The 27720-nt window shown below is 42.0% G+C and overlaps 1 protein-coding gene across 50 annotated transcripts in view; it reads right to left on the bottom strand.

Moving 5' to 3' along the window:
* PPP6R3 (protein phosphatase 6 regulatory subunit 3) overlaps positions 1-27720 on the bottom strand; it is a 106540-nt gene that overhangs the window by 58987 nt on the left and 19833 nt on the right. For 33 of the 50 annotated variants that reach the window (XR_014792280.1, XR_014792247.1, XM_084857789.1 and 30 more), the window contains 7 exons: positions 17602-17834; positions 16014-16200; positions 14499-14636; positions 13373-13438; positions 12947-13059; positions 3926-4039; positions 2880-3009 (listed from right to left, as the gene is read on the bottom strand). Coding sequence is in view for 47 of the 50 variants with exons in the window: in XM_084857555.1 (XP_084713681.1) it covers positions 2880-3009; positions 3926-4039; positions 12947-13059; positions 13373-13438; positions 14499-14636; positions 16014-16200; positions 17602-17834 (981 nt within the window). In the remaining 3 variants the exon portion in view is untranslated. Of the gene's footprint in view, positions 1-2879; positions 3010-3925; positions 4040-12946; positions 13060-13372; positions 13439-14498; positions 14637-16013; positions 16201-17601; positions 17835-18885; positions 18904-20464; positions 20592-27720 lie in introns of those variants that run through there. The other 17 variants (XR_014792285.1, XM_084857628.1, XM_084857891.1 and 14 more) reach the window with 2 other exon arrangements.

Raw genomic sequence — 27720 nt, 5'->3', positions numbered from 1 at the left:
GAAGGCCTTCTTGTCTCTCCTTGTTATTCTCTGGAACTCTGCATTCAGTTAGATATATCTTCCCCTTTCTCCCTTGCTTTTTGCTTCCCTTCTTTCCTCAGCTACTTGTAAAGCCTCATCAGACAGCCACCTTGCTTTCTTGCATTTCTTTTTCTTTGGGATGGATTGAGTTGCTGCCTCCTGAACAATGTTACGGACCTCCGTCCATAGTTCCTCAGGCACTCTGTCTATCAGGTCTAATCCCTGAAATCTATTCCTCACCTCCACTGTATATTCATCAGGGATATAACTGAGGTCATACCTGAATGGTTTAGAGGTTTTCCCTATGTTCTTCAGTTTAAGCCGAAATTTTGCAACAAGAAGCTCATGATCACAGTCAGCTCCAGGTCTTGTTTTTACTGACTGTATAGAGCTTCTCCATCTTTGGCTGCAAAGGACATAATCAATCTGATTTCGATATTGACCATCTGGTGATGTCCATGTGTAGAGTTGCCTCTTGTGCTGCTGGAAAAGAGTGTGTGCTATGATCAGCGTGTTCTCTTGGCAAAACTCGATTAGCTTTTGTCCTGCTTCACTTTGTACACCAAGGCCATGCTTGCCTGTTATCCTGGTGATTTCTTGACTTCCTACTTTAGCATTCCAATCCCCTATGATGAAGAGGACATCTTTTTTTGGTGTTAGTTCTAGAAGGTGTTGTAAGTCTTCATAGAACCGATCAACCTCAGCTTCAATCTCTACTCACACTTATCTCACTTTGAAGTTTTTTTGCTCCACAATTGTCACGTTAAGGTCAGTGACTGAGTGTCCTGGGAGGCTGAAGACTTCTCCCACTGGTTTTGGAATATTGCCATTTCTGCTATCAATCTGTGTCCATTGTTTTTCCATAGGGACTGGCCTGTTTGCCCTATATACGCTGCAGAAGGGCATTGCTGACAGAAGATGGCATATATCTCATTAGAAGATGAGCAAGTGAATGAGCCCTGAATGTTGTGGGTGACATTATTAGATCCTATGATAGTATTTACAAAGTAAATATGGGGACAGAACTGGCATCTGGGTTTACTGCAGGGTCTAGTTCCTATGTTTCTATCCTTGTTATGTGGCCTGTTGGGGGACTGTCTATAAGCAAGCACAGGCCTACCATCCAAGGCCTGTGGGAAGGAAGTGTCACTGTCTAGGATAGGCTGTAGATCATTAATGATACATCTGAGAGGTTTTCGCTGGGAACTGTAGGTGACAACAAGTGCTGCTCTGTTGTTTTCTCTTTTGCACCTGTGCCTTAATAAGTTTGTTCTATTCGGCTGACAAATCTGAACAGATATAGTTGCATTGCAACTCTTGAGTTCCAGCAGAAGCCACTTCCAGAATCAGAGCACTTACGCTGCCTCCATCTCCTATTGAATTTTTCATGTACAAGAAGTGTCAGTCTCCTGACAGAATTTTTTTTTTGCTCATGGAGCATTTGTAAGGTTTCTCTTCTGTGTAGATTTCCTGGTGTTTAATGAGATCTTGTTTCTGAAAGAAACAAGTCCTACAATGGTGTGGGATTTTCCATGTAAAATAAAATTTGATGCGTCAGTGAAGCTTCTCCCACATGTGGATCGTTGGTATCGTTTCTCTCTTGTGTGGCTTCTCCACTGCTTCATGAAATCCAAAGAAAAATTTTCCTGCAATTTGAGCATTTAAACAGCTTTTCTTCTGTGTGAGTTCTTTCATGTGAAACAATGGTTGATCAGAAAAGGAAGCTTCTCTCACATGTAGAACATTTGAATGGTTTCTCTGTGTCAATCACTTCACACAGAGCACTGCAGGCCAGCAGAAGATCTGCCCATTGTGAAATCTTCCCCCATGTGATACTTTTCATGGACTGAGAGTTTTGATTTCTGACTGAAGCTTTTCCCACACAGGGGGCATTTATGTGATTTCTTGTGCAGATCATTTTGTGTTTAATGAGATAAGAGTGCTGACAAAAGCTATTTCTGTATTGAGAGCATTCTATGACTTCTCCTTTGTAAGAGATCTTTCATGGTCCATAAGGCTTGATTGTTGAGTAAAGTTTCTCCTGCACATAGAGCATTTATACGGTTTCTCCCCTCTGTGGATCCTCTTGTGTTTAATGAGATCAGAGTGATGTTAGATGTGATTACCACACTCAAAGCACTGATAAGGCTTCACAGCTGTGTGGGTCTCTTATGACTAATGAGACCTGAACTCTTGAGAGAAGCTTCTTTCAGAATAAGAGCACCAATATGGCTTATCTGCTGCATGAGATCTTTTATGTGCAATTAGATTTGATCTGTGACTGAAGCATTACTCACAGATGGAACACTGGTATAGTTTCTCTCTGGTGCTTAATGAAATCCTAGTGGAGATGGAAGCTACATCCACCAGTGGCACACTTATGCAGCATCCCTCCTTTGTGTATTCTTCTTTTGCGGTTTGTAAGGCTAGATCTCTTGCAAAATTATTTCTCACAATCAGTGCACACATGTACACAATCCCTCCCAGAGTTTCCGTGTTATTTCTGAGGTATTTCCCTGTGATTCCCTTGCTCTGTGTAAAGCGCCACTGACCATGATATTGTAACTTTGGCTAATATGTTTTCAACCAACTTTTCAAAGGACAATCCTACATAGAGTGTATTACAGTACTTTGATATAACTAAACCATGCATGACTAAATCAAGTTGAATTACTGCAATACATTTCTATGTAGGGCTCTTTAGGAAAGTTTGGAAACCTCAGTTGATGCCAGGCCTATCTTCTCCAGGAAGAGATGCAGTTGGCATAGCAACCGAACTTGTGCAAAAACAATCCTGGCTGCAGCCATCACCCACCCCAATTTAAGGCTGCCCACCCCTGGCTTTGTGTTTTACTTACTTTGGGGGGTTCCAACAGCAGTTCATGGAAGGATGCAAGTCGTACTTTTATGGCTTCTAATACACTCTTGTTGACTGAATATGTTGAGTGGCTCATACCTGGGGGGCAAATCTCTATGTGACCTTCAAATCTAAAACACACACACAAAATAAAATGTTTTTCCATGAACACAGCAAGCAAGGCTACTTAAAATAAGATTCAATCTGTTTTTGTTAGCATAACATAGAAATGGTCAGCTCACTGGATTTCAGGATCCAATTCACCTTTCACCTAAAGGTGACACAGTTGTTCACTCTGTTGTTCATCTCTCCATACGAACTATTACTTAGTCTTATTCTTTCTACAAGCCAAAGCAAACATTTCAGCCAAATGAAGCTAGAATCTTTTTTTACTATGTAAGAGCTTTACTAAAGCTTTCCAACTGACATGAACACCCTCAACATGACAAATAATCTCTATTTTTTGCAGTGATGCATTCACTAATGACCTCATTCAGGAGCATCCCCTTGGAAAAAGTGTGCATGAGTATTATTTGAAGAATGTCTATGGGAAGGCTAATTATGTACAAAAGATGAAACTCATTATTGTATGCAGTCACCATTTGCATGGATTTAAATCATGACATTACTTTATGCAAATAGTACAATCTTATTCCCAAATATTGCTCAAAGTTACAGCTATCAAAGCACTCTTAGATAGCTGTAACTATCAAAGTAGTCTCTTTTTTCATAAGGCAACACTCTACTGCCTTATGAAAAAAAACAAACACAGCACTACAGTGACTTGTGCCACATATGAATCAGTGCCAGGCTGGGTAACAGGAGGCCCATTACTGTATAAGTACAATATTTGAAATTAATTCTTGCTATCTGGAATCAAGAAGATCAAATAAAGACATCAGAAATATACTCATTCGGAAACTTTTATGTGTGCGTACACACCTGTAACCATATTGGGATGGAGGGATGAATAACTAACAAATAACAACTGCAAGACAAAATGCCACCAAGGATAATACTGGGGTAGAAAGATAAAGACTGTCTTACGTTGGCCGTCTTGTTTCCAGTAAGGTCAACAATATCTGAATTGCACTGACTATTGCAGATTCATTTTTCTCTTTATGAAAAATATTTGATAGCAGCTGTTCAATTATTTCTTTTCTAAAAAGAGAAGACATCATTTTATTTATTTATTCATTTCATTTCTATACCGCCCAATAGCTGAAGCTCTCTGGGCGGTTCACAAAAATTCTGGGCAGTTCACAAAAATCTGACATTTAATGATTTCTTTAAGATACATTTCACAGAAAAGGTACACTTATGGCCTTCAAATAGTCCTGCTTGGTCTGGAGTTGCTTGTTTAAAACAAACATCAAAAGCCAGACAAAGCCAGACACCTGTTTTGGTATCAACTCATATTTTTACAATTGCAGGGCGAATTGCAAATTTCGGTACCAAGCATTTGGGTAGCAAGTGTTCACAAACCAGAAAATCTATGATCACATGACACTAAATAACTAGGGGTGGGTGGGATGAGCTAATAAACATTTAGGATTTGTGAGTTTGCCCATTACCAACTATGCACACAACCTAGCCCCCTACCACCTCTCCTAGGTGCTTGAATGCAATGCTTACAGGCTACAGCCTTGCCAGAAGGTGTACTCCCTTGCCCAGCCCTAGTGCTGTCTCAACCATTATGTGGATCACACTAAGCTATACCCTAGACAAAGTGTGCTAATTTATGTACTGCAAGTTATTAACTCACTGTATATAAAATTCCTTTGAGCCCTATTTAAAAGTATACACCCTAGATTTAACATGTGTAGCTGAAGGCAAAGTAACTTTAATAGCTGCTGAAGAAAAAAAAAAGCATAACTCAAATAAGTTTCCTTGGTATCATCACCTTTGCAAACTATCTACTTTAGCTTTGTCCAAGAACTATTCTTTTTTAGCATTATTAGCCAAATGGATGTGTAATTCATTAGGATAGTACAAGAACAGTACACCGGGACACAGCCCAACAACACAAGCTGTAATGGTAAGCCATGGTTTAGCATTATGAGGAGGAGCAGGTGTCCTCCCCTTCCTTCCTCATTTCATGCATAAGGGGAGCAAGTCTAAAGCCTCTGTTTGTGATCTGGAAGACACTAGGATTCCCCATTATGTCCAACTATGAGTAAACTGATTTGTTCATATCACTTAGCTTACAAACCAGAATATTAAAACAGTTATTGGCATGCAAAGGAAAACAGAGAATTTGCTTACCTGTGAATTTTCCTTTTACTTGTTCGTCAGACTCTTTACCCCATTCCCCTGGAGGAGGGCTATTCTGAAGAAAGACTTGGCTCAGGGCTGGACTGGGAGGTACCTCCCACATCCTCTCTAGAGACAGATCCTAGCAACAAAACAATAACTGCAAGAGACAACCCTAGCATAACCCAACAAGGAGTCCAGTGATGACAGATAAGACCATGTAGGAACCGGACCACTGTCTGGCAAGCAAGTAGAGGGGGAATTCACACACAAGTAAGCAAATTCTCCAATCTCCCTACTTGTTGCCATCCAGTGGTCCAGAACACTGACACGTAAAAGAGCACTGGCCCACCTAGCCAGGAAGTCGGGGAGAGAAAATGAAGTCAGGATCGCAACAGCACAGACTGACCTTACAGTGTTTACTGAAGTGTAGAGTGAAGACTAGGTGATCCTGCATGCCACCTCAAACGGAGCCCCAGATCGGCCGAGGTCACAGGTCATTTCACAGATCATGTCAGTATTCCTCCAGGATGGAACAGAGCCTTAAAGACTGAGACACCTCGAGAAGATTTTGGAGGCAGTTCAACTCCTAACCTTGATTCCGTAAGCAAGAAAAAGACTGCCAGATGGGTTATGTTCTGGGGAGGTAGATCATTAGGGCCCTCCTAATATTTAAGTAATGCCACCCCTCGTTCAGGTGCTGGCGATTAGGGCAGGAGGAGGAAAGGGCTAGTTCCTGTTCATGGTCTAAGAGGGAGTTCACACTGGGGATAAACGGAAGGGTCCCAGAGGATACCCCATCATGTTAAAGGCTGGGTTGGTAGAGAGGGCTGCTGGGATAATGGAGAGGGTCATCAGTTCACACACTCTACAGGCTGAGGTAATAGCAACAAGGAAGACAGTTTTAATCAAACGCAAAACAAAGTCTTCCCTCAGTGGCTAGACTTCAGACCTGATGAGGGCTTGGAGAACTAGGTTAAGCTGTCAGGCACTAAGCAGTGCACTACACAAGGGTGAGATAAGCAGTGACACTAACGAAGTCTCTAATAGGAGGTGGGCCCCTACAGTGACTCTGACTAGTGCAAGGATGGAACAGAGGGCAGCCCCGTCTGTAGACTGGGTTCAGTGTAAGGCCCAAGTCAAGATCATCATGTAGGAAGTCTAGGATAGCAGGCATAAAGACCTCTAGAGGCCTGCAGCCTCTGTCCAGGTGCTGCTGGATAAATTGGCCCAAGTACTTTGGTAGGGTCTATTTGGAGAATCCCTTCCATGCTGCAAGGCTGTCAACCACTTGAGTGGAGTAACACAAGCTTCCTAGTCTTGGCCTTTCAGCTTTCAAGGGAAAGAAGAGCTGAAGCAGTTTCACCTTGAGGTAGTGGAATGGCTCCTGGCTGAGGCTGGGGCAGAAAGGAAGTCTTGTGAGCAGATGAGTTTGCATTCAGATTGAGTCAGCAAAGCAGTGGAGTCTTGGTCTATTGGTACAATGAGGATGTTGGCCCTCTCCTTCCAGACCTTGAAAATGGGGGGAAAGACAAGAGGGCAGAAAGAAGCTATTTCCGTCATAACAGGACCAGCACGTTTATGCCCTGAGTTTGGGAATTCCTGAGTCATGTGAGGTTTGCTGCTTTATGGTGAATGCAGATGCATAAGGTCCCAAAAGGGGTTCCTGAAGAGTGCAGGGATCCGATTGACAACCTGATTGTGGAGAATTCACTTCCTAGGTCAAAATTCCATCTGCTTAGCCAGTCTGCCTGCATGTTAGCTATCCCTTTGATGTGAAGGGCCCTCGCTGACAGCACAGACTGTTCCATTCATCTGTGGAAGAGACAATTCACTCTGAGAAGGGCAGGAACCCTGATTCCCCACCCCCTAGTTTGTTCACATGATAATGTTGACACGCTGCCCATATGGATCATGATGTGGGATCCTGAAGTGTGTGTTTGTAGCGAGACCAGGAGTACCTCATTCTTGCACTAGGGCCTTCAATCCAAAAGGCTAGCATCCGATGTAATGACAATTCTCATTGGCTCAGAATGACAGCAGAATACCCCAAAGCACTTGTCCTTCAGCTACCAAGCCAGGGAGGATTCAAGGCTTTGGGACACCGAGAATGGACAGTCCCCACCAGCTGCAACAAGTGTCTGGTAAAGTTAACTAGAGGGGGCTAAGATGATGTCTTCTCCATAACACCAGATCACAAGATAGTGTGCTGAGAGACATTTGGGCACTCTATCCTAACAGATGATTGCTCACAGACTCTGGTGAAATAAATATCCTGAATTGTGAAGCATCTATGAGCATGCCCAGGTGTTGCAATCTGCAAGATGCCCCTTGCTCCAGTAGATTACAAACCCATCTTCTTGCAGCAAGGTGACCATTTGCTTCTCCACTTCCACAATCAAGCACGATCATGAAAGATAAGGATGTGCCTGGACTCTTCCCAGTCTAAGGTCTGTAAGGTCATTAGGACCTCAGTGAAAGTTCTGAGTGATATAGGTTAACCAAAGGGCAGTGTACAATAGCGTATGCGTCAATCCTGTAGGCAAAGCACAAGAACCTGTGATGAGTATATATTACAGAGACGTGGAGGTAAGCATCCTTTATGAAAGTAAAAAAAAAATGACTAGGGAAACCACCAATAGGATGGAGAACAACATTTCCATTTTGAACCAGCATACTTGGAAAAACTCATCTCTGTTGTCCTCAAGAAGAATGAAGAGGTGTGTGTGTGGGGGGGGGAATAGGCACATTTCCTGCTTTTGGGACACAGACACACACACAATTCAATAGCCTCAATTTGAAACAGTCTGCAGATTGCAGCTCGCATGCTCTGTTGGAGCTGATAAAGATGTGAACACTAGTAAAGAACACTAGGGATGTGCCAGTACCTTCCAGAAATCCAGGGAGTATGCAAGACAGACCATCTCCCATACCCAATGTCAAACGTAGAGAGGTACAAAGTGGCACAGAGTTGGGCATCAGGAGCTGTCTACCAGCAGGAGTCAATTATACTTTCTGTACCCCACTCTTTGTGATAGGGCTTGCCAGCTGATTCCATGAGATTTATGACCTATTGCTAAAGTGCCAAGAGGCTTGGAAGGTATAAATGGCTTCCTACAAGCCTGCTTCTGACAACATGAGGAATGGTGGTAGTTGGTGCTGTCACTTTTGTTGGACCTGGACAATTAAGATCTGGAGCTCATGATGGAACGTTTCCAAGAGAATAGTAGAACCTTCTTAGTGTTTTCAGTAGCTTCAGTTGCTGCTTTGTCCACGTACTTCCTAAATAGGGAACAGCCCTCTTACCTAGCTGAGGTAAAAACTGCTATGTACCCAGTAGCTTGCTCCAAGGCCTGAGCCAGAGGGTTCTCCTATTGAAACTGCAGACATAATGGTTTTTCATATACAATGTAGTATGCCAAGAAGGCCAATCATCAAGGAGATAACAGGAATCGTATATGTCACTGACCACAGTGGGTACCAATTCCAACAACTGTTCTTGATGGAAGGGCTTTGTCCAAGCTAAAGAAGCTCTGATGACTAGAAATATCATAGTGACCATCCTGGAGATCATATTGTTAGGCTCCATGTTCCATCTGAGCACAACCTCAGTCCTATCTGTCTGATCCCCATGTATGGTGTCACCTTCAGGAGGAAGGCAGGAATCCCTGGCTGAGGAGCTCATCAACAGGGACCACACATTAACTGAAGTGAGGTTCATTGGTTGGGTGCTGCCTATTTTGTGTATTGTGTTTTAGTTGTGTTTTTATGCATCTGTTGTTATGTTTTAGTTAAAATGGTGTTTTTAACCTGTATTTTATTATTGTTAGCCACCCTGAGTGCCATTGTTGGCAGAAAGGTGGAATATAAATCAAATACAATTAAATAAATAAAATTCCTTGAAATCAGCTAGAAATTACATAAATCTTTTCAATTGCTGTAGTGGGATAAAGCAGATAGGGAGAAAACGTGGAGCCAGAGGCACAATCTTCTATGAGTTTGGAGCTTGGAGCATGAATTTAGCCACCTTTGTAGCAGGGCCCTGTTGTGTCTCAAACAGAACTCTGCAGATGAAAGACCTCCAGCACCAAGAAACTTGGACAGGGCTGTAGTAGAGAAGAATGTTAGGATGCATCCTCCTCTTCACTGCCAAATGACTCCAAAAGCTCTCCACCACCACCCCACTTTATAAGTCACAGTATTTGAACTAATGGAAGTGGAACATAAACTCATAAGAGAGCTGGCCTTGTGTGTGCTACCAATGAACTATGCCCCACCCGCTGCCTTTGAAAGGGCAACGTTCTGCATAAGGAAGTAAGAGGCTGCTGGGTTAAGAGCCAGGGGTCCAAGTCTTCTGTGCTACAGTCCTATGTGGTGAGCCATAGAGGCTGACACAGTTACTGAGTGGGACCACCACTTGCCCAGCAACAAGGAGCCTAATACTGCCCCAGCCAGCAACAGGGAGACCTCAGGAAACAAATTCACAAACAAGCCAGTCCCAAATAGGGAAGACTAAAGTCACCTGGAGAAAGCTGCCTGGCCCAAGTCCATTACTCTAAGAAAACACAGGGCAAGCTTAGTACAGGCTGCGTTAAGAACAGAAGTTTACAAGGAAAGAGTACCCAACTTCTGTCAACAGAAATCAAGAAAATGGCAGTTTGTTACAAGCTCGTCATAAGCCAGCAGTAGGGACAGAAGGTAGACATGATGCAGCTCCAGTACAAAATCTGCAGGGTAGCCTGGCCTAGATCTGGGTGTCTGGGGGTAGAGATGTACAATTTCCAGAAATTTTGAGGCCATGGGAAAAAAGAACCGCCCCCCCTCTCTGTTGTTGTTCGTTTTTTTGCAACCCCCCCCCCCCCCGGAAAGTTTGGGGAAAATGGAAAAACAAGCAATGCCTGTTTTTTAGCAGTCTTTACAGATCTAAAGTCACTTGGTTGCTTTAAGACAGCCTTCCCAAACCTGGTGCCCTCCAGCTATTTTGGACTTCAGCCCTCATCAGCCTCAGGCAGCATGGCCAATGGTTAGGAATGCTGGGTATTATACTCCAAAACATCTGGAGAGCACCAAGTTGGGGAGGGTTGCTTTAAGAACATAAAGCAGTCTTTCTGTCATTAAAGTTATTTTTTATGTATAACTATGTTGGAGAGGGGCTCTGGCAACCACCTGCTGCAGCTGGTGAGCACCCACCTGGCCCATTTGTCTGCCTGCCTGCTGCTTCTCAGTCTGTTTGCAAGCAGTCGTTCCCACCTGCAGCTCCAAGAAGTGTGGCCCAGCAAGAGGCTACTTAGCTGCACATGCCCAAGGCAGTGGCCGAAGGGCATTGCCTGATTGATGCCCGTTCGGTGCCAGTGAGGGCAAGCATATATATATGATTTAAGGAAGGAGGGGCAGTGCACCTACTTGCCACTTTGCAAGGCTGATGCTTGTTGGATGGTTTTTGTTTTTTTAGTTAGCATCCAGTTATTAGAGGAAGGAAACACTATAAAAGGCTGTACCCTGGCAGAGGAAGTGGGAGAGAAGATGAGGATGAGATCTGCCTGCCTGCCTATCAATTTGACTGACTGCCAGAGGGGAAGAAGTGCGCCCACCTGTGGTCCCAGTGTTTGTTACTGACCCTCCTACTCCACCTGCCTGTTTGCTCACTAGAAATAATTACTTAACTAAATACCATTTCCTACAGAGTCAGAAAACAGTCTCCATACTTGGTGGGTGGGTGGGCCTGCCTGTGAAGGGGGGTACAAGGGTTTATTTTGTTTTCTTGGTCCTTTCAGTAATTTTAGTAATTGTAATTCATTTTAATATTACAATCTAATTTTAGAATTCCAGTATAACTAAGTTTGCTCATAAAATTATCATATTTTAAAACTTTTAAAAATAAACTCAAGTTAGAAAATTTGTTATTATTGTCTGAACAGATTAAAACTACATTAAATGACTGCTACAGTATTTAACCAGAACAAGCCCAGAAACACAGGACTCCACAGAACAAAACCCAAACTGTCAAGAACGCACATTTACTGTCAAGAATGAACAATGGCGACTCTACTCACGTGTTGGGAAACAGAGCATAGATGTCTATCAGTAAAATATATTTTAGATCAATAATTTTAATAAGGAATGAAAGAAATAACTATGCTGGGAATCTTACAGAGAAGATTAAAACAACATTTTCCCCATGGCTTCATTATTTCCAGACATTTTACATCCCTAGTCTTTCAATAAGGGTGCTCTTATTACATAGTTTTTAGAAATCATTTTGAGGGGGGGTAAAGGCTGGCTAACAACATATAAATACTTTGTTTTAAATTCTGAAAGGAAATATTTCATAATCCAAAGCTGTTCAATTTTTCGGGGGGAAACAAAAAATGGTCCTCAGAAAAAAATGGTTCTTTTCTCAATTTTTCTGGGTTTTTCCAGGCCTTCACATCTCTAGTTGTGGGAAGAAAGGGGTCCAGTGCCAGCCAGTATGGAGCCAGTTACCCAAACAAAGGCAGCCAGGCACAATGTAGCACTCTCCTCAGAAGTGAGATGAGCCCTGGTGCAAATGAAGGCAACCTGCACCTGGGGGAAGGAGGGAAGAGATAAGCAAAAAGCCACCCACCCGCCCACCAAAGCACGTCAGCCCCTGGCACAGGAGCAGAACAGCTGGGAATCCCACACGCTCAAAACAATCTCCACCCCACATGCAGTAGGAAAACCACTGCCAGAAACCTGCCCAGTCCTCTCCATGCAGCCCTCTCTAGCATCCCAGCACACTACACAGGAACGTCAGAAGTTGCCTTACACTGAGTCAGACCCTTGGTCCACCTAGCCCAGTACTGTCAACACTGACTGCCGGAGGCTCTCCAGGGTTTCAGGAGAGAGTTTTTCTAGCTTGGGACCTTTTGCATGCAAAGCATGCTCTCTATCACATAGCTACACCTCTCCCAGGATACCCAAAGAATGGGAGAGAGGACAGAAAGATCCAAGAAAGGAACGGTGGCAGGGGAATTCCTTACGCTGTCCAGAAGCCTGGCTGCCTGAGAAAAGCCCACAAGGCTGAGTACTAAGCACTAAGCACTCACTCATCCCTCTTGCACCTTCAGCTTCTTCTCCAGGCACGGGGGGCAGGGGTAACAGTTCAGAGCCAAAGTGAAGCACAGCTCAGCTCTACAGCTGTCTTCACTTTATTTTTTTAACTTTAGAAACTGTCCTACCTGGCAGAACAAACCAAGAGACTTACACTGTGGAGGCGGGAGAAAGACTGGCTCTGGAGAAGGTGGTGCCTCCTAGTCCTACCTCAAGCCAAGTCTTTCTTTAAAAGAGCCTTCCTCTCCACTGAGTGGAGAGCACCCAAAGGTTCAGTACCACTGGATTTTGACAAGTAGGGAAAACAGTTTGAAGCCACAAACAGAACCTTTGAAACTTCCTCCCCCTCTGTGTGTGTGAAGGAAGGGGGAGAGGAGAGCACTCAAGCCTAATGCTAGTACCTACCGCCGTCATAATACTAAACCGTGATTTGGTGTTATGTTTGAGCCAACTCAGAACACAGTGCATCTCAAGTAAAAAAAGCCTCCTTAAACACAGATGACTTTTCCACTCCCCCCTTTCGGTTATTTGTTCTAGCCCTTGGTGGTGGGGTTTTTTTTTAACAGCACTTCCTCTCCAAGGAAATGTTACATCATACTACAAAGCTTCCACTCAAGTTCTACTGTTCTTTCCAACACAAGGAATATTTTCAAAATTTCAAAATCCATGCAATAAATACACACACATACACTCATACCCATACACTCATACCCATGACAGCCAGACAACATTACGCCAACCTACTGTTCTAGTGTTGCAAGCAGTGGATCTGGCTCTGAACTGTTTTGTACTTGTAGCATCTGGTCTCTACTCAAGCGTATAATTTCACAGAGTGACTGGGATGCATTTGAATGTCTCTGAAGAACAAGAGCACAGTTTATAAAGAGATCTAAAATATTTATCAGAAGTTAACAGCAAAAGTTAGGTTTAATGCAGATTCATACATTTCCTAGATAGCAACACAAATTATGAACATTAATTATGCTTTAAATAAACTGATTGGGAAGCTTGTCCACTTTGCTCAGTATTCGGGACCTAGCACCTTCCTATAATCTTATAGTTCTGCCTACAATCTGATCAAAATTGAAGCTTGTGGATTTTGAAAGCAAAGCACATTCAACTGCCATACAAAATTTAAGTAAATATGAACTGTGAAATACTATTCCTTACATCTTCATCTTGAGAAGGATGCACGATTTCCACAAGCCGCTGAATAATTTTCTCTTCATTTAGCCACTGTGGAGACATGTGGTAAAAAAAAAAAAAATTAAAAAATCTCTTTTCTCATTTATCTTCAAAAGTCTTTACTGAACATTTATGCTGCTGGGCTGGCCTGCATAACATAAAGTCTGCAAGCCAAATACAGGCCCCTTCCTATTTGTAATCTCCTGGATTCCAGGCATCCATTCTTTACAGTCCTTTCCAACTTTTGTGAAACGCTGAAGGCTCAAAGCAACCAGAGAATAAGAGAATTCCTGCATCTGCATGTTACAATTGCTCATCTTCTCAACAGATTCAGAGTTGCATGGTGGAGCTGACATCAGCTTTTCAAGCCATGCCATGCACCCCAGTAACATATGAGAATCACTCTGTATGTGAACTGCTGGAAGCATGTGCTGCAGCCACCAATTCAGCAAGGAAAAGAAAGAAGGGAGAAAATCAAGTAAATAATACTTGATAATAATGAATAAGGCCAACTATAAGGCCAACAATCAAAAGATAATAAACTACCAACAGCTGAAACATTTCAAATGCATGATTTCAAACAGTTCAAATGCATGATCTAAGTCAAGGGTTGCCTGCATATGGCCTGCAGGAGCTGGGATGCAGGGAGAAGACCACTGTTCTGGTGCTGCTATTAGCCAGTAAGGGCAGCACGGAAACAACAATCCTGATCAGGGCAGGAGAGCGGGGGAGGAAGCTTTAACTTCCTCTTTCACCAGTGATCCCATCTCCATGCACATGTGCATTTGGCCCCCGATCCACCTTCTGGTATTGGATGCAGCCCGCAGGACCAAGAAGGTGATCCATCCCTGATTTATGTGGTTGGTGAGTGCAGTATTGTGTTCTTTGCAATGGAATAATTTTTCTTGCTCTAGATACAAATGTAACTCCAAGGGTATCTCATTAGTTGGTTACAATTTATTTTTATTTTATTTTATTTATTTCATTTCTGTACTGCCCAATAGCTGAAGCTCTCTCTCTAGGTAGTTCACAAAAATTATGATTTTTAGGTTTAAAAGACAATGCCATTCAAGTTAACACTTACAGATGCCTCATTCCAGAAGTTACTTACATTTAAAACTTCTTGCCTGGGCTGTGGAGGTTCTATGCATGTCAGCAGCCTGAGTAATAAGTCCATAATAGCAGAGGTCCCTATATGCTTTATAATGAGGTCTACAAAATCATGCTTTTTCTTTAAGAAATCCACAATCTGTGAAAGAATTTTAAAAATATGAAATAACTAACATTTTACAGCAAGCTGTAAAATATTATGAAGCCAACAAAAAACAGCAAGTTATTTCCAGACTGATGTGATCAGTTTTTCCCTGGCAACTTATAGATGATTGAACTGATGCATGTGCATAAATGGATGTATGGAGTGGTCCCACCCACTGCTGGCATGTGGTCCTAGGAAGATTAGCCACGAAGGAACAAAGGCCTCAGAGTTCCCTCAGCCATGACACAGCAGCACAACATCTTGCTGGTCAATAGTTTGTAATTCATATACAGCATTCTGTACAAGTCTACAAACTGATGCCAGATTTCAGAGGAAAAAAGTAAGTTCTGCAAGGCATGTCACATTCATGACTTACATAGATTCCCCCATCCCTACCCCAAAAACCTGAACATTTTTTTCAATTTTTAAAAGGTGTCCACATACTAGGGGTGGGGAACTTGTGGCTTTCCAGATGTTGAAGTACAACTCCCAAGTACAACTGATGGGAGTTAAAAACCCAAAATATGGAGTCCTACAAGTTTCCCCATCCTTTATAGCAGGGGTAGGTAACCTGGTGTCCTCCAGATGTTTGGGACTACTTCTATGAGGCCCATCATGCAGGGCCAATGGGGATTTGAGGAACTGTCTAAAACATCTGGAGGCACCAGGTTGCCTAAAGGTAAAGGTGTCCCCAACCAGTCGTGTCCGACTCTAGGGTGTGGTGCTCATCTCCATTTCTAAGCTGAAGAGCCAGCGCTGTCCGAAGATGCTTCCGTGGTCATGTGGCTGGCATGACTGAACACCGAGGTGCACGGAACGCTGTTACCAGGATGCCTAGCCCTGCCTTATAGTGTTGATGTAACTTCATCCTTATTCAATTTTACCCAGAGAGCTGGAATGTATGCTGTTCTTCTCGATACGCTCTGCTGATTTGCATGTCCCCAGCACACTGCTGGAAACATAGCAGGAGTGAGTGTGTGTGCTAGTTCATGCATGCATGCGAGCTTCTACTACAATAAATAACCTGGGGACACCCTGTCCCTGGGTTGTTTACTGATGTTTGAACCTGGAACTATGAATTGTTAGGGACAAATAACCCAGGGATGGATTCAAACTCTGAGATGTTCATCCCCTAACAACCCAGAATTTGGGGTTTAAACATCAGTAAACAACCCAGGGACGAGGAGGGCCTGAGTTGTTTATCATAGCAGAAATGGGCAGCTGTGTGGGAACCAGCTGACACGCTCCCGCTGCGTTGCTAATAACCTAGGGTTTGTTAACGATGTGCGAATCGGGTCAGTAAGTGAACTGAAAATAACTACGCTAGACAGCTGTTTAAACACAGAGCTTCAAAAAGGAATAATTACTTACCTGTTCTGGTTTTCTACTAATAAGGATACTTAGCACCTTGCTGAAGAAACTGGCCAATAATGGGTTCAGAGGGGGCTCATTCAAAAGAAAACTGTACAGCTTTGTTAGTAATGACTCCTCTTCTCCCAGTCTATCATTAATCTGTGAAACATCTGAAGTAAGCAGCTCACAAGATATGTTTGGATACCTAAAAAAGAACAGTTGACATTTTACTTTACTAGAATAATAAATTAGTCTTGCAGATTTTATTAGCAAAAGTGCTATATTCAGTAATGATCAATTTATCATCATATGCAGTTTCAATACACATTGCATTGATACATTGATTTCAATACACACTGCACTGATACATCAATACATTGCAATACACATTGCATTGCACTTGGAAAAGCTAAGATCCTACAAGAATGCATAATAAAGCAGATGACAACTTTTGCTATTTTGCAGCTTACTAACTTTTAAAGTGACTAGAAGAACACAGACAACTTTTACCACCTATGAAAGTTTCACTCCTTTTCTATTTGACATGAATGACACAAAATAATTTGACACGATTATTCCAGTGGAACCATTCTGGACATATATTGAATTTGAGTACAATATATACTGGAAAACTGGTATGTCACCCTCATAGATAGAATGTTTTGTTGATTCAAATACCATTTTATGAACTAAGGCTCAAGGAAGCTCACAAAAATCAGATAGCAGATTGAAGCACACATTCACACAAAATAGTGAACAAACAAAACACCCATGACTAGCCAGCAGCATCCAAGGCCAAATAGAAAAGATTTATTTTTCAATCCCTCTTAAAGGACAGCAAGGCGGGGGCAGTTATGAACCTCTGGGAGAAGGAAATAATTCCACAGCCTTAGGGAAACTGAAGTAAAGACCCTATTTCTAGCAATAACAGTTCTAAATTCATGTTCCTCCTCTGTGTGAAACAGGGCCTGCTCTCATGACCAAAGCTGATGTGGGGCCTGATATATAGGTGGAAGAGGCTCAGACATTTAATATGCTGCAGAAGACTTTACTAATCTTCTTAACCAAGTACAGGATGAATGGGTTATAGACAATACTCATGCAAGAGAGATCTCCCACCCGCTCCACCCCATTACTGAATCGTGTACCACCTGAAAACCCTGAAAGAGATGGCTGTGTAAGCTGCCTCCACTCCATCTCTCCACCCTCATGCATCCTAAGGCTTTTCTGAGGATCCCCAACCCTCAGGAGATGCTTTTAGGGAGGAGGTTGCAGTTTGGAGGAGGGGGCACAGAAGTTACCTTGCACGAGCATCCTTGTGCATACAACCCAATGAGTTATAGACTATCTCCGCCTTCCCCAACATGACTGGTTGGGAGATGCTGGGAGTTGTAGCCCAACGCATCTGGAGTGTACCAGGTTGGGGAAGGCTGGACTAACTCATACTATGAAGAAAGTCAAGTCACCACCCCTAAACCACACAGATGTAACAGGCTTATTCTGAACCCCACTGAAGCGAGTGGCACCTACAGCTATATTGCCAGCATGTAACCTCCCTTGTGGTCTTCCCTCAACTTCAAGCACCCACATTAAAGACATTTCCTACTTGTATCTGATTTTTTCATCCATGTCTTGAGGTGGCTCTTCTATAATGAATGAAACTAGATCTTCCAGACATTCCGATTTTAAAAGAAACTCTATAAGTTTGCGGTTTTGAGCTTTGCATTCTTGTAAAACATCCTCTTCATCCATCAATTCCTTCAGCGTTACATCTTCTCTCTCTAAAAGTGTGTCTATGTGGGATGATGAGTGAAGATCAAATTTCCAAAACATGCTGGTCTAGAGAAAAGGAAAAGCACACACAGTCTTAATTAAGAAGTAGTTAGTAGGAGTTGACTCCAATAGTCCATAGAAAAGCCATTCCACCTACTCCCCTGCACTCAATTTGCATATAACAGACTACAGAAGCAAGATCAGAAAGCCGGGAAAGATAAACCAATGTAAAAAAATGGACTCCATGGAAGATAAATGGGTATATTAAAATGCCTTGAACGATAAGCCAATGTCTTAACTTTTCAATAAAATAGTTAGCCAGCTGAAGGATTTTAATACTTTGACATGTAACACATGACATGTTAATGCAACAACAGTGAGGAAAATGTTAGTTCATCTTAGAATTTTCCAGTATCTTCTTGCCCCTTTTATTCTAAGCCAGTTTACAGGGGTCAAACTCAAAGAGATTGCTAAATGTTAGTTGGGAGTCAGATAAAGAAACCCAAGAGGATTTTAACTCACGCTACTGCTGAGCCAAGATCCTCTCATAAGGTGTCTATGCACACTATTATCCTTTACTTCTATGAATGTTATTAACAGGAATAGAATTAAGCCCTTTATTAGCTTAATCTGGCTTTGCTTTCCCTAGTCTGGGATTTGAGAGTTTGTGAAACTCACTATAAGGCCAACAATCAAAAGGAATTCCATCAGCACTACATATATACCTTACACCTCACATTGACTCACAACCTTAAGTGATTTTTTCTCCCCACTGCTACTGATGCAAACATATCAAATTAAGCATATTTTTAAACTGTGCTGATGCACATAAAATTTCTGAAACACAGACTACTTCCTTAACAAGTCAATGCTGCATGATCCACATAAAAATTAGGAAGGAGTAAAGAAACAGGGGCCAGAGCCAGAATTTATTTCCCAATTTATAAAAGTTATAAACCAGGCCCCAATTACTGGTTATCATAGACTCCCTTTTAAGAAAAGTGTATTCTCCCCAAATTTCAATCTGTACCCACAAATGTTAAACCAAGGCAGCACATATACCACCTTCTCTACACAGCCTCCCCCAACCTGGGTCCTTTCAGATGCTTTGACTTACAACACCCAATGGCGCCAGCCAGCATGGCCACTAGTCAGGGATGATTGGAATTGTAGTACAAAACATATGGAGAGAGCCAGGTCTGAGGAAGGTTGCATTGAGCAGAAGTTAGTATATGTACCGCCTTCAGCTCCATGATGGAAGAAAGGCAGAATATATATATATATATACATATATATATATATATATAGAGAGAGAGAGAGAGAGAGAGAGAGAGAGAGAGAGAGAGAAAGATCATATATAACTCTCACTGCTACAAATAAACAGACATCAGCTGCATCAGCAAATCGCACTTATGAGGAAAAACAGTAATGGAGTTAGCTAAAGTGTGTCGTATAGACCAATTTAGAATTTCAGAGTACAGTAGTCTACAATAGCATTTCAAAGTCATCAACGCCTTTGTAATTTGCCAGCTGCCAGAGTTGAAGAGCAACTGCCCACTGGCAAGCACCCATGCAGAACACTCTTTATGGAGAGTGATATGTGCTAATTTTCCCATATTGCTCTGCATTAATTCAGCACTATGGCATCTTTAATTCTCTCATTTTAAGTCTACAACAGAGAGAATTAGAACTGCATATACAACCAGTTCTGGATCACCCTGTATTAAACACAGATGATTAGTACTCATCTAGGTGCATGTGTGATGCTCTCAATAGTAAAGAGAGAGGAGTATTTGTTTTGATTCTGTGGAGAAAACAGAATTAACAAGCACAGCCAAAATTTGTGGGGCCCTGCCATTGATACAAAGACCTTTTCAAATAGGCTGCAGTTCTCTAAGCATACTTATTTAGCAGTTAGTTCCACTGAAACCAACAATGCTTACTCCCAAATGTATGTGCTTAGGACTTCAGTGCCAGTCACATTCAGGGTGTGTTATATTCAGTTGGCACACAATAAGGGGATCAGAAGGATGATTTGGATTTTTAGTCATGCAAAGCCACCACCAAGATTTAAACCTATTTCTAACATTACATTTTGGGGATTGGGAACTCTTGAAGTGTGTGCCCCCAAAGTTAAGTATTGGCTGTTTGATATACATCAGTATTTAAGTCTAAGACATGTATAAAGATTAAAAGGGCAGAAACAGCCAGAAGTTAGCAATCAAAGACTAACCAATCAATTAAAATATTAGTGCACTTACACAAGTTGCTCAAGTTCTATACATCAGGTATCATTTACACACACACACAACTGAAGTCAAACATTGGCTTATTTGTCAGGCCGCTGCAACCATTTCTTGTTGACAAATAGTTTAACTTCAATACAGACAGCGAGATCAATTCTACACACATTAAAGTAGCAAGTTTTCCAGACTTCAATCCCAAAGAAACTTGAATCTTTGCAAACGAACAGCTTCAGGTAAGAAGTTTCAGAAAAATTCCTGTGCTTACAATCCTTTGTTCATTTACTTGGATGTAAGTCCCACTGAATCCAGTGCAGCTTACTTCCAAGTAAGCATGCATAGATCATGCTGCGTGAAAATCTTCTCCAAAGTACAACATATAACCACCACGGATTTTCAGTGAGTTAATTCAGGAAAGACTGACAGTAAATAGCAACAAAAAAGAAAGCATACTACTGCAAACATGTTACTGCGTTATTTCACAAACTTTCTCCCAGGCAAGCTGTATTAGGGGCTGGTTTCTCAATATGGCAGATGCTGACCAGATTACTCCATCACTTTTCAACAGGACACCAGGACCCTTGGAATAAGGAAAAACACCACAAAATGGATCAAAGGGCAAATTACAGGAACCCTTAAAAGAATTTGTCTTTATTAAACTTATAGCATTACAACTATCAAGTTTGCAAATTTAGATTCTATGTTCTAGTTTGGGAATGAAAGTTCCACTGCTTGCTATAAATCAAAAACCTGGTGCCCTCCAAATGTGTTGGATGACAGCACTCATCATTCCCAGCCAGCATGGCATTAATCATGCTGGCTAAGGATTATGGGAGTTGTAGCCCCAAGCATCTGAAGGGCACCATGTTGGAGAAGGCTCCTATAGATGCAAATACTTTTAGAATCTGTACTCTTTGTCTTCCATTTTTAGTTGTAAAAAAAGCTGCCTGATTTCATACAGGCTTGTTTGGAAGCAAGTCCTATGTGTTCTATGGTGTTTACTCCCAAGGAGAACATGTATAGAATTGCAGCCTGGGCTAGAACAGACAGAATAAGACTTCACTAGTGTCAATTAAAAATAAGGTTAGGACAAGCTAAAGTGTTTCATGTGTTAGTGTCATCCTCTTCAGTAAGGCTATGCCAAACAGTCCAAATCATGTGGACTGCCACGAGACTCAATGTTAAGGAAGTTGTTAGTGTAAATCTAGCTACTTAAAATCCCAGTTCATAGGTTTAACTGTTGCAGTGACTGTGGCCAGCAAACCCTTTTTATATTGTTTCATATTTTAGTTTTGGTTAACAAGGTTAGTCTGGCTTACTTTCATGCAATGTAAGCGTTTTTAAAACTTCAACTGAAGTTTAAAGCACTGCACATTTCACTTTTAAACACATTATAGAAGGCAATTACCAGCTATTTCTTTGCAACGAGTGGAATAATGGAGTGGTTAAGGCTAAAACTGTGCATATTGGGTTAAAAGTATGAAACTTGGCACACTTATGCAGTGCACCATACTAACCATTTGATATGTAATCAAGTGAACAATGACTCCTGGGGGACAGGAAAATGAAAAATGCGCAAGTCTTTCTTAAATTTTTGTGCTCACTCTAACCATACTTCAAATGAAAAAATGTTTTTGTGCTACAGTCAAGGAATGGCAGTGATATGAATTGCCACAATCGTGACTGACATGAGGGTGCTATGAGATGAGGGTCCCAATCCAAGCCTCAAACTGTGCATGTTAGTGTGGCTAGGATGAGACTCTGTGGTTCAGGGAGCCTGCAGTGACCCCTTCTAGCCTGGAGAAGCTGCTACCATCTTCACACTGCCTAGTGCCCCTCCTCTTAACATCCACTGTTCTCCTCAGCATGCCCTCCTACGCCACTCAAGCTTCCCATGTGTTCTCTGAACTGGGAACAGAGAGGGTAAGGGGCTGTGGTGGTGCTGCTGCTACTTTCAGTTACTTCAAAAGGGTGGAAGTACATAGTCTATCCAATGAATTAACAAATGTATGTTAATTAGTTGGAACACGTGAGACAGCTGCTTGGGAAATCCAGAGCTCAACAAAACTTTCTCTCATGGAGGGAAATTTCTCTCTTCGTTGCAGCACAATCAAAAGACCCTATGACAGCAACTGCACTCAACTGCACCTCTGTTTTCAGAAAGTACATTTCATTGGCATGATAAAGCATTCCACAACTGTGATTAAAGCAGCTGTTTAACACCTGAAACCAAATTAGGCACCTGGCTTGTGGTCAACCAACCACAGCTTGCTTTGCCTAAAAGAATCTAACTGAACTTTTCTGATACTCATGGTGGCAACACATTCCTAGGGTTGTATCCAATGGTAGTGTAAATTAGACTAATTTAAACTAACACTGGATATGACCAAATATGTTTTGTATACTCCAAAATGGAATTTGCTCCATTACTTAAGAGACTGGCTTGTAGGCAATAGTAGGACAATAGCCATCTGTACTGCTGACATGGCTCTAAGTCAGGGGTAGGCAACTTGTAGACCAAAACATCTGCAAGTTGCCCACCCCTGACTAGGACCAAGTATGCCCTCTTCATCATGCAACATCATGCACTCAGCAGACAAGGAAACTGTACCAAATGGAGAGACTTCGGATACCACTGCTTGGTGTGTAAAAATGAAAGCAGATCAACCACAATGTCAGTATTGGCCAATTGTTCTTGAACTGCAGTTTAATACACTAGACCTGATAGGATCAATTTAGGAAGGAAGATTGTTACAGCTCAGCCCATGGGTGTTTAATCTTGATCATGTGAACCATGTACAGTGGCTCTCAGTTCATATTAGAGATGTGTCATTTACTATAGACACACTCAGCTACATAGCGTATTTCTGCACGATGTGTTTGTGGCAAATCGTATGAAGTGCCTATTCTCTGGTATGGCACTCTTATCAGATGCATGAACAGGTCAACACTTCAGTTAACAGAGGTGGAGATGTAATGAGGCTGACGGATAAACCATCACTGAGGCACTGGATGGTGATAAGATCTGAAGTACAGATAATTCAGGAATCTGAAGGTGCTGTCATCTGCAAGGAATGCACAAGTCACCATGATCAAGCACCAGGTGAGCAAGAGTCCAATCAAGTCTTAGCTTTGATCACTCTCATGAATGACATCAGAAACCCTTTTGGGAAAGACAGTGGTGACCTAACTTTGGATACCAAGGACATAATAGGTTCCAATAGAAAGGATACTAGCAAAAGTGCATACATAGTGGCTCAGGAACAATAAGACCTTAAACAGACATTTGTTTAGTGATCCAAACCAATTAGAGATCACAGAAAAACTACAACTGCTCTCTAGAACAGTGCCAAAGCAGAAGGTGCATGTCACAATACTGAAGGATGACCGATTTATTCTCTAGATCGTACACTGATGTCCTGCGACTGTCATGCTATCTCAAGGATTTTTTCAAGCATAAGAATTAGCCATGGACTCCATCATGGTCTAAGCTCAGTGAAATGAGATTTGCAATAAAGCAGACTTACTTATGGAAGTCAAGTCACTAGCACTACCTCCAGATACAAGCCCCAAAAGTTACGAAGTTACTGGATAGTGCCATCATTGCTCAAATGCTTTCATCAGGAACCTCCCAAACACTTCTTTTGGAATGTTTGTTGCAATGCTCGGAGCACACAGACACAGGCTGGACATAGTACGGAATGCCTTGATCACAGAGTCTAAAGACAGCATACAAAGAGGTAAAGGTTTGAGGTGGAAGATGGCTCCTTCATTAAGAGTGCCCCGTAACTGGCACAGCTTCCCTGGTGTCAGTGCAAACTGCCAGTGTGGTGTAGTGGTTAAAGTGTTGGACAGGGACTTAGGAGACCTGAGTCATAGTCCCCACTCAGCCATGAAGTTCACTGTGTAACTTTGAGCCAGTCACTGACTCTCAGACTAACCTACCTGAGGACAAAATGGAGAGGATTTTGGAGGAAAAGCAGGTTATGAATGTAACAAAAATAAATACATTTGAACTGTTTCATCTGCTGGAGGAAGATGTTACCTCAGTTTTAAAAAGAAGGCAAAGAGGTATACAGCAAACAAGTATTATGTTTACCTGGCAGAAAGGACAAAAATAACATTGAGACATGCTTGCACAAGAAAGCTGACATGCACCTACTGCTGCATCCATCAGATACAGTACATTATACAGTGGGTATAAGATCATGATTAGTACGGCAAACAGATTCAGTTGTTATATGGATGTGATGTTGCAAAGAGTGAGGTCACAAGTCATGAGATACACGGAACGTATTCCAGATGGCTCAAATGCATTTTGGACTCTGGCAGAAGCCCTAGCACTCTTCTGATAATACCATGATGCTACTTGCAAGGTCTGCAAGTACTTCTGCATGATGGAACGAATGGATTGTGCAAAGTAAATAAGGTAAGGCAGCATCTGTTTTCAAGAACATCACAACCCCTGGAGAATACTCCCAACACCACAGGTAGCACATGTACGGAGAAAACAGATCCTGCGCATTGGAGTTGGGTCTTTATAGCAACCAAAGTGAGCAACTCCTAGCCAAACGCAGGAAAAGAGCTATGAAGCAAATACAACGTAACTGTACAAAAACATGCAGAGGTCTCAGCTAACGAAGCCAGCTGCAATTGCACTGCTCTTTGCCAATGTGAAGGAAAACACTATTTTCCAGAGATATTACTTACTAGGCTTAACAATTATGCTTTTACTGAACCAATGATATTGTTCATATGGTTTAGTTATGTTACACCATGAATACACATGCCTTGTTATGTTCATTGTCTGGTGAACATTCATTTTGTATTTATCATCTAATTCTGTTGTGACTTACACTCACCAGGATTCAGAACATTCTGTGAGCATTCATTTATAAGCAAAAATATTTTTTAAAAATTAAGATTAATTCATTCCAAATCAAGAGTAGATGGGAGGATCCATAACAAGAATTTTTTATGCATTATAACTGCATGCCCATAGCCACATTTGATGCTTTTAACCTAAAGCACACAATTTGGTCAATTCTTCGCTTAACTGCACCACTATACACTGTAAGCTAATTTTAGCATGTTCTTTATTAGCATTATGATGTAAAGAAAGACAGCTTGCTTACCCTATACTATTATTCAAGTGGACATCTGTGCAGACACTCATTTGGGTTCTGAACTGCAACTGAGCAGTTCAGCCATAACTGCTTTTGTGTATGTGCCATTTGTATTTTGTATTGTTGTTATCACACTAGCAACTTGTCTAATATTTCTGTTCTCAGAAAGGCTGCATGACGAGGAAGTTCATGGCAGCTAGGAGCAAGAGGATCCTGACATTAGTATGCTAGGCTACCTGCCTTTATTGTAATTGAGGTTCTTTGCTCTGTGTCTTCTACTGTAACTTAATCAGAGGAGTTGCCCTTCTAGAGTATACAGAGCTTGGGAACTATGAAGAAATGCAAATACCTTCCAGACTACCAAGTCACCATCCTAGTCACATAACCCACAAGGGTACCTTGAAATTGGCCAATCTATAAGCTTTGCAGGAAACATGGTCCAATCCTGAAGCATCCTCCCCCCAAGGTAGATCAGCAGGTTAAAGCACCACCTGGGCACCTCTCATGACACCCGTTTGTTCTGTACCTCTCTGCCGAAGTTCTCTTAGAAACATGCCTTTTGTAATGCTTAGTCAGTTCACTTTAGTTTAATCAAGAAGTCAGAACCTTCTTGAGGTTCCCTTTCATTTCCTAGAGTCAGGCTATTGATCCCTTTGTTCTATCCCATCCTGAGTCTGCCCCAAGTTGTTGCCCCTTTGTGCTTCCAACCTGAAGAAAGTTCCTTTTGATCATGGGACAGTGTGGACAGACCATCTTGTCACACAGCTCCAAGATCTGCCCTGGATTCACTTGGCTCTCAGCCTATTCATCATGAACCTTCTTAGCGTTCTTCCCCTCTTAGTCTGTTGCCTAATCCACATTTCCAGGGGCAGTTTCCATCTCCTTTGCCTGAACCACTTCAGTGCCTTGTATGCCAAAATGGATCAGTTGATTTGTATGTCCAGACAGAGCGTCATACCGTGCAAAGTACCCATTGCTACATTTTGCCCACAGCTGTTTCAGCACAGTCACCCACCCAAACTCAGAGCCCAGTTAGCTGTCAGAAGGCGTACATGAGGGGATCTTCATTTGGTGTGCACAGCCACATTTGTTGGGACTGTGGATCTGTGACCTGTCGTCTTGAATCTACAGGGAACCTGTGTATCACAGTGAAACGACATGGCATAAGAATGTATGAACCATGCTGCATCAGACCAAAGGCTTATGTAATCCAGCACTGTTCACACAATGGCCAACCAGATGCCCTGGGAAGCCCATACGGAGGACCTGAGTACAAGAGTCCCACCCATGTTCCCCAGGAACTGGCATACACAGACTTAACGCTTCTGATACTGTAGCTAATATACAGCCATCACAGCTAGTAGTTGTTGTGACTTTATTCTTCATGAATTTGTCTAAGCTTCTTTCAAAGCTGTCCAAGTTGATGGCCATAACTACATCTTGTAAAAGTCTTGCAAATTCCATAGCTTAACTATGTGCAGTGGGAGGAAGTGCTACCTTTTATCTGTCCTGAATCTCACACTGTTCAGCTTCATGGAATGACCCTGGGTTCTAGTACTGAGGGGAGAAAAACTTCTCCCTAGCCACTCTCTCCACACCACACATAACTTTATACACCTCTATGTTTCCCCTTATTCACCATTTTTCTAAGTTAAGCAGCCCCAACCTTTGAAACCTTTCCTCAGGAAAAATGCTCTAGTTCCTTGATCATTCTGGTTGCCATTTTTGTACCTTTTCCAACTCTCCAGTATTTTTTTTTTAGGTTCAGTGACCAGAACTGTGCACAGTATTCCAACTGTGGTTGAACCATAGATTTGTGTAAAGGCAGAATAATATTGGAAGTTTTCTTTTCAATTCCACTTCTAATTATGCCCAACATGGAACTCGCCTTTTTCACAATATCTGCACACTGCGTTGACCTCTTCATTGAACTATCCACCACAACCCCAAGTTCTATTTCTTGGTCAGTCACCACCAGTTTAGACCCCATTAATGTATACATGAAGTTAGGATTTCTCGCCCCAACATGCATCACTTTATACTTGCTTACACGGAACCATATTTGCCATTTTAATGTCCATTCTCCCAGTTTGGAGGGAATCCTTTTTGTTTTAACCACACAAAATAATTTGCTGTCATTGGCAAACCTGGTCCCCTCACTGCTCACCTGCAATGCCAGATCATTTAAAAACAAGTTGAAAGCACGTATCTCTACAAATCCTTGGGGAACCCCATTGTTTCCCTCCCTCCATTGCTTGAATTAATGGTGATGCATGCCGTATGCCAGCAAATTTGGAAAACACAAGAATGGCCAATAGATTGGAAAAAATCAACTTATATCCCCATACCAAAAAAGGGAAGCACCAAAGAATGTTCAAACTATCGAACAGTGGCACTTATTTCACATGCCAGTAAGGTAATGCTCAAAATCTTGCAAGGTAGACTCCAGCAATTCATGGAACGAGAATTGCCAGATGTACAAGCTGGGTTTAGAAAAGGCAGAGGAACTAGAGACCAAATGGCCAATATCCGCTGGATAATGGAGAAAGCCAGGGAGTTTCAGAAAAACATCTATTCCTGTTT

Source organism: Heloderma suspectum, chromosome 1, assembly GCF_057233095.1.
Source record: "Heloderma suspectum isolate Gila_16-S chromosome 1, 16-S_ref, whole genome shotgun sequence".
NCBI classification, from domain to species: Eukaryota; Metazoa; Chordata; class Lepidosauria; order Squamata; family Helodermatidae; genus Heloderma; species Heloderma suspectum.
This window is presented reverse-complemented; position numbering and strand designations above follow the sequence as displayed.